Source organism: Mirounga angustirostris, unplaced genomic scaffold (assembly GCF_029215605.1).
Source record: "Mirounga angustirostris isolate CCGP_5_RB_7025 unplaced genomic scaffold, mMirAng1.0.hap1 SCAF_10, whole genome shotgun sequence".
NCBI lineage: Eukaryota > Metazoa > Chordata > Mammalia > Carnivora > Phocidae > Mirounga > Mirounga angustirostris.
The window spans coordinates 74,588,118-74,595,495 of NW_026991718.1; the positions used below are offsets into that span (position 1 = coordinate 74,588,118).

Consider the following 7,378-nt stretch of genomic DNA (forward strand, 5'->3'; position numbering starts at 1 on the left):
ATTCTGAAAAACTGGACAGAAGAGGCAGTTGGCAGTAATCTAGACAAGATACTCAGAAAGCTAAGAATCCCAAGTACAAAAGTATCAGTATCACTTACTTTTAAGGAGATTTTAAAATGAAATATCGATGGCAGAAAGCAAAACACACTACTGTTACAACTTTTAAATGTGAAAAAGGAACAAGACGACTAAGGTAACTTTAAGAGGCAACACGGATAATCAGAACCAAGAATCAGAGATAATGAAGATAAACCTGCTCCATAAATTCAAATCCCAAGTGACTTACACAATCGTGCTAATAAAACAAAGAAAAGTGAAATATCTAGAAAACAGGAGCTAGAATGTTAGGGAACGCCACAAGATCCAGAAACATCCTGTGAGTAAACAAAGAAACAAACATACAGAAGTAGTAATAAGTGGGGAAAAATATATGTATATAATGCATTTTAAAAGCCATCATATATCATAAAGACGTCCACTTAGCAGCAAATCTACCAAAGTGACACGCAATGTATAACCTGTCAGGTTTGTGAACATTTGAAAGAGCAGAACAATTTTCCATATTGCATTCCCCTATTTACAGCCTCTGTGAACTGAGGGTGGGACCTGCTGCAAAGTTATCTCTAAGTTCCCAGCCTCTGGCTCAGGGACTGGCACGTTATTAAATGAATAAAAGAACAGTCACTTAAAGACGGAGAGACCGAACTCTATGCTGAAGGAGGAGGAGGAAGAGGAAGAGAAAAAGTAGAAAGTACATCTGCACAGAAATGTAGATTTTTATCACCTAGCCAAATGTTCTTGCCTCGGTACAGTTTAATGAGTGAGATTTGAAGTCGGAGGAAGTGAGAGGCAAGTGTGCCTCCACCACATGCTCTCGGATCTTGGACCCACCACCAGCTTCGCGAAGGTGTCTGTTCCCTCAACTGTAACATTTAACTTGGTTCCGGGCCGACTGTTACCAGAGTAAAATGTTTTGTTTTGTTTTGTTTTGTTTTTAAAAAACAGTTCTAATTAGAAGGAAACAAAAAATGGATTTATCCCAGCTAGGGATAGTTAAACTTATAAACTTACATCACCACTGAAATCAGAGGAGACTCTTTAAACATGTTTTTTGCTGAAAGTTAGACTATTTTAAAACATTTTTATGACCAAATATAACCCCCCAAATGGCAAAAGAAATGTGAACAGAATATGAGAGCATGACAAATGTCACAACAAAGCCTTACTATGTTTCATATACAAAGAATTAATGCAAACATACAAATCAATAGCTAAATTACATTCAATAGGAGATTAAAAGAGGTTGCAAATTATATATAAGAAATTAACATCACATAAAAGTCGTGGCATAAAAGTACTTTCTTGATGGAATTAAAGAAATATAAATTAAAACACTGTTGAGGTACATGATGCATGAATTGCATCCCTGTACACATGCCTTTTCCCCATTCATTTCTTAGACCCTTAACACACTGAGCCTGGGCTTGGACATGTGGCTAGCTTTGGCCAATGGGACAATAACAAACTTAACACAAAAGGCAGCTTTAAAAATTTCTTGTGCATTCCTGCTCCTCTTTTGGACCTTTGCCATCACCATGAGATTATGCCCAGGCTGGCCCGCTGAAGGGTAAAGGAGGGATGTGGGAGATGTGGGAAGGAGTGTGAAATCTGTGCATTTAGGGTCCCTAGACCAGCCATGCCCAGGCAGCCGGCCAACTGACCACAGACCCTTGAGGAAGCCCAGCCGGGATCGGTGGAGGCTACCTAGTCCAGGTCAGCCAAGCTGCCTGTCAATTGTTGTGTCATGAAAATTAATAAATGGTTGGGTTACTGTTTGGTTCTGGCCTTTGAAAAATGGCTTTACTGGAGGGTAACTGACATACAATAAACCGAACTCATTTAAAGTATATAATTTGGTAAGGTTTAACATGTGTATGCACCCATGAAACCATCACCACGATCAGAATGAACATGTCCATCACCTGCAGGACTGCCAGATGGTCTTCCCAAGTGGCTGTACCATTTTCCACCCCCACCCCCCCCAACAGCAATGAATAAGAGTTCTTGCTCTACTTCCTTACTGACATTTAGTGTTGTTACTATTTTAGAGGTTAGGAGTAAAGTGCGGTCTCGTGGTTGTTTAGCACATTCCTTTTTACCTCTGAGTAGAATTCCATAGTATGAATGTATCATTGTTTATAACTGAACACTTGGGGGGGCACCTGGGTGGCTCAGTCTGTTAAGCATCTGCCTGCAGCTCAGGTCATGATCTCAGGGTCCTGGGACTGAGCCCTGCATCAGGCTCCCTGCTCAGCGGGGAATCTCCTTCTCCTTCTCCCTCTGCCCTCTCCCCTGCTCATGCTCTCTTTCTCTCTCTCAAGTAAATAAATAAAATCTTAAAACTGAACACTTGCTGTTTTTTTCCCCAGTTTTTTACTATGATAAATAAAACTGCTATGAACAATCACATACAGGTCTTTGTAAGGATATGGCTTTCTTTTCTTTTGGGTAAATACCTAGGAGCGGGATGGCTGGATCATATGGGAGGTATATGTTTAACCTTTTAAGGAACCACCAAACTGTCTCAGAAAGTGGCTGCACCATTTTATATTACCCTTAGCAGTATATGAGAGCCCTAGTTCCTGCACATCCTTGCCAGCACTTGTAATGTTCACTAGGTTTCATTTTAGTGATTCTAGTAGGTAGGGAGTGGTATTTCATTGTGATTTTGATTTGTACATCCCTAATTACTAATGATCTTGAGTATCTTTTCAGGGCTTACTTGCCATCCATCTAGCTTTTTGGTGAAGTTGACGCTGGCCATCAGCCAGTGGGGTTCAGTTCTCTCCACGTGGTCATTCCATATGGGCTACTTCGGGCTTCCTCATAGCATTCTGGCTCGGTCCCATATGTGAGGGTCCCATCCAAAGAAAGAAAGCAAGGCAGCAACTCCATGTTTTTTGGGACCAGCCTCAGAAGTGACATAGCCCCTTTTGGACTGTCCTGTATGTACCAAGCCCAGAGTCCACATGTGAAGTTCTGGGGCAAAGGACATGGATACAGGGAAGCCATTACCTGGGATATTAATGCAATTAATCTTATCACGTGCTGAACGTTTTTTTCAAAGGTGATGAAAAAACATGTAAGATATGCCGTCTTATCATTTTTAAGCGTATGGTTCAGTAATGTTAAGTGTATTCCCATTGTTGTGAAACCGATCTCCAGAAATTGTTTCGTCTTGCAAGTCTGAAGCTTTACACACCCATTAAACAACTTTTCTCTTCCCCCCACCCCCAGCCCTTGGTAACCACCATTCTCTTTTCTGTCTCCATGAATGGGACCACTCTTGGTACCTCATAGAAATGGAATCACACAGTAGTTGTCTTTTTGTGACTGGCTTATTTCTCTTGGGATAATGTCCTTGAGGTCCATCCATGGTGTAGCCTGGGTCAGAATCTCCTTCCCTTTTTTTTTTTTTTTTTTTTTTTATTTGCGAGAGAGAGAATGAGAGACAGAGAGCATGAGAGGGAGGAGGGTCAGAGGGAGAAGCAGACTCCCTGCTGAACAGGGAGCCCGATGTGGGACTCGATCCCGGGACTCCAGGATCATGACCTGAGCCGAAGGCAGTCGCTTAACCAACTGAGCCACCCAGGCGCCCCTCCCTTTTAAAAACTGAATGACATCCCATTGCACATAATACCACATTTTGCTTATCCATTCACCTGTCAGATATTTGGGCTGCTTCCATCTTTTGAGTATTGTGAAGGCTAGCCTTATGAACGTGGTTGTGCAAATATGTCTTCAAGAGCCTACTTTTAGTTTTTGTGGATCTGTATCCAGATGTGGGATTGTTGGATCATATGGGAATTCCAGTTGTAATTTTTTGAGGAAACTCCATACTGCTTTCCATAGCAGTTGCACCGTTATATAATCTCACCAACAGCGCACAAGGGATCCAGTTCCTCCACACCCTTGCCAATACTCATTATTTTCTGTTTTGTTTTGTTTTTATAGTAGCCAACCTAATGGATGTGAGGTGATATGTTATTTTTTATTTTTTTAAAGATTTTATTTATTTGACAGAGAGAGACACAGCAAGAGAGGGAACATAAGCAGGGGGAGTGGGAGAGGGAGAAGCAGGCTCCCGGCTGAGCAGGGAACCCGATGCAGGGCTCGATCCCAGGACCCTGGGACCATGACCTGAGCCGAAGGCAGACGCTTAACGACTGAGCCACCCAGGCACCCCTTATTGTGGTTTTGATTTGTGCTTTCCTGATGGTTATTGAGTATCTTTTTCATATGCTTGCTGGCATTTGTGTATCATCTTTGGAGAAATGTCTCTTCAAGTGCTTTGCCCCTTTTTTAATCAGGGTATTTGATTTTTTTTTGTTGTTGAGTTCTAACAATGTTTAATCTGTATTCCCAACAGGCACTTACAGGGCCAGGTGCAGCCCTGAGTTGGTGCGTCAACCTGACGAAAGGCATGTTTCTGTGCATCTCAGGCCCAAATTTGTGACAACCACGGCCAGGGGATCTCAGTGGCTATGGTCAACCCAAAGCAACTGCTGTTAATCGTAATACTTCGCCACTGTGCCTTCCTGGTGGCCTATCCTCCAGACGTGAAAAAACAACAGATACACAAACAAAAAAAAGCATAATAATGTCCTTATGTGACATCACTGGCCAACAGTATAATTGAATCCACAGTGTAATGGGCTGATTTATAAAGTGTTTGAACCCTTGGGTGTCTCAATGCTTTCCTGCTTTTAAAGACAGTTCTCAAAAAAAAAAAAAAAAAAGTCCAGAATCACAAAAGAAATAATGACCCATAATATCTGGTCTTTAACAAAGTTCTATTGAAAAAGGTCACCCGGGCGCCTGGGTGGCTCAGTTGGTTAGGCGACTGCCTTCGGCTCAGGTCATGATCCTGGAGTCCCGGGATCGAGTCCCGCATCAGGCTCCCTGCTCGGCGGGGAGTCTGCTTCTGCCTCTGACCTCCCCCCTCTCATGCTCTCTGTCTCTCATTCTCTCTCTCGCAAATAAATAAAATCTTAAAAAAAAAAAAAAAAAAAAAAAGGTCACCCAACAGTTAAATGCCAAGATCCCTACCCTGTGACAAATACTTCAAATTCAGATACACTGAGCTGCCCCGGAAAACGTGTAATTATCAGCACCGGGAGACACTGTCCTGCCACAAAGCATCTTGCTCCAAATTCAAAGAGCAAGAATCACGAGCTACCATCATCTGAGAACATTGTGTGTTAGAACTTCACTGGGACACAAATGCCATTCTCTGCAATCTAAAGTTGGGGAAATGTGGTTGTTGGTATTGAGTGAGTCCCTCCACTCCTAGGCCAAACCCAGTGTTCTGGGAATGGGCGGGGCTCTATGTCGCCCTGACCGTTGAGGGACCCTCTTTAGCGAGGCCTGACTTAAAGCCAGGAAATAGCACGGCTTTGGGCACTGGATCAGGGTCTCTGAGAACACAGATCAGAGGACAAAGTGTCGGTACAGGTAGAAAAGATAGAAAACATGTCATACTTTAAGGAAATGGCTTTGCCCATGGCTAGGCATATACATAAACCCATTGTGAATGTGTCCCTTTAAAATAAAGCCCACTGAACGTGCACAATCTGTCAGACCATTGACCTTCTCGATAACCCTGGTATTGAGACTCCATAGCTTCCAGTGGTTTCTCACTATAAAGAGAACAAAGTCCATATATCTTGGCCTTGAAGTCTAAGCTTCAGTCTATGTCCATTCTATGTTCGAATCTTATTTCTCTCTTAATATCTCCAAATCAGGCCCTCCGCTCCAGTCAACCAGTGATGTTCACCGTTCCCTCCCCACGAACTCTGAACACCTCGTTCTGGACATTTTTTCCTCCTGAGGCCCTGCTCCATCTGCCTTCCTCCCCCCGCCACCCCAACATCAATATCACTCCCGTGGACACTCATCTAGCCCCCCCAGCACCCCCTACTCATTTGTATATTCATCCTCATAATTTCGGCTACTTTAATATATGATTTTATCCGGCCTTCCCACTCTGATGACTGAGCATGGTACCTGTTACCATGGTGAGCAGACCAGGGCTCCGCCAGTGGTCAGTGTTCCGAATCTTGCTGGGAAAGGAGCTTGGGGATCATTGTGGGCAAGGCTCGGCAATCTTTAATCTGTGTAGTAATCTTCTGCAGATCTTGTCAAAATGCAGATTCTGATTCGATAGGTTTGGGTGGAGCCTGAGCTTCTGCTTTCTCACCACCTCCCAGGTGAGGCCAGTGCTGTGGTCCAGGTCCCACACTGCAGGAGGCTGCGAGGGACAAGGCCCGTAGGACTGAGATGACACCCATGGGTGACCAGGCAACACGGGGCACAGCAGAAAGAACAGAGTGGTGGCAGATTAGAAGGGTTCGGGGTAGTGGCCACTCAGGTCCAGCAACAACGAAGAACTGAAATTGATAGATCTAATTTCCAGAGAAGCTGAAAATCTGCATTCATCTGTAGAATTCCCCAAATTTTATATGTGGGCAATTAATTTAAATCCACGTTTGAGAGGACTTGTACAACATCCCCCTGATCTCTTTAAAGGGCCCGCTCTGTGACCGAATACTAGTCTCACTCTTTGCTCTGTTGGAAGTTTTAGCTTTCTTTCAATAATAGGCTTTATGTATAGACCAGATTTTTCAAACTGAAAAACATGTTTTAATGAAAAAAAATCTGTAGCCCTAACAAAGCCCTAACAATCAATATTCGACCTACTAGTTTGTGTGTAATTAGAACGATGATTTCCAAACTTCGGGATTTTATAGGCAAAAAAAAAATGGGGGGAAACCAAAACTAAAGTACCAACATTTCACTTTCTTCAATAAGGATATTAAAAAAGATGGGGCGCCTGGGTGGCTCAGTCGTTAAGCGTCTGCCTTCGGCTCAGGTCATGATCCCAGGGTCTTGGGATTGAGCCCCGCATCGGGCTCCCTGCTCTGCAGGAAGCCTGCTTCTCCTTCTGCCTGCCACTCCCCGTGCTTGTATTCTTAAGCTCTCTTGCTCTCTCTCTCTCTCTCTCTGGCAAATAAATAAATAAAATCTTAAAAAAAAAAAAAAAAAGAGTCTACTCCCAGTATCTTATTATATGAAGGACACTATAACACCAAAACATGTAGGAAGAACATAAATCTTAGATCAAAGGAAAATTCTTTAAGTAGAATGAATTGTAGCTCCAAGGGAAAGCTACACTTTCCTTGTTTTTCTAATTTTGTGATGGACAAGTGCAAACTTTGATTCAAGTTCTGGTTTGGGGGAACCACTGATTATTAATCCCTTCTGTTTATAAGAGATGAAACAAAGATGCCCAACAGCCATATGACTTACTCAGTGCCAC

The 7,378-nt window shown here is 43.0% G+C and overlaps 1 protein-coding gene across 1 annotated transcript in view; it reads right to left on the minus strand.

Annotated features, from left to right (window-relative positions):
* Positions 1 to 6,906, minus strand: part of SLC3A1 (solute carrier family 3 member 1) — a 47,843-nt gene extending 40,937 nt beyond the window's left edge. Inside the window, exon 1 of the mRNA XM_045885079.2 lies at positions 6,067 to 6,906. Coding sequence (XP_045741035.1) covers positions 6,067 to 6,076 — 10 coding nt within the window. The 5' untranslated portion in view covers positions 6,077 to 6,906. The remainder of the gene's footprint in view (positions 1 to 6,066) is intronic.
* Positions 6,907 to 7,378: the final 472 nt, after the last annotated feature.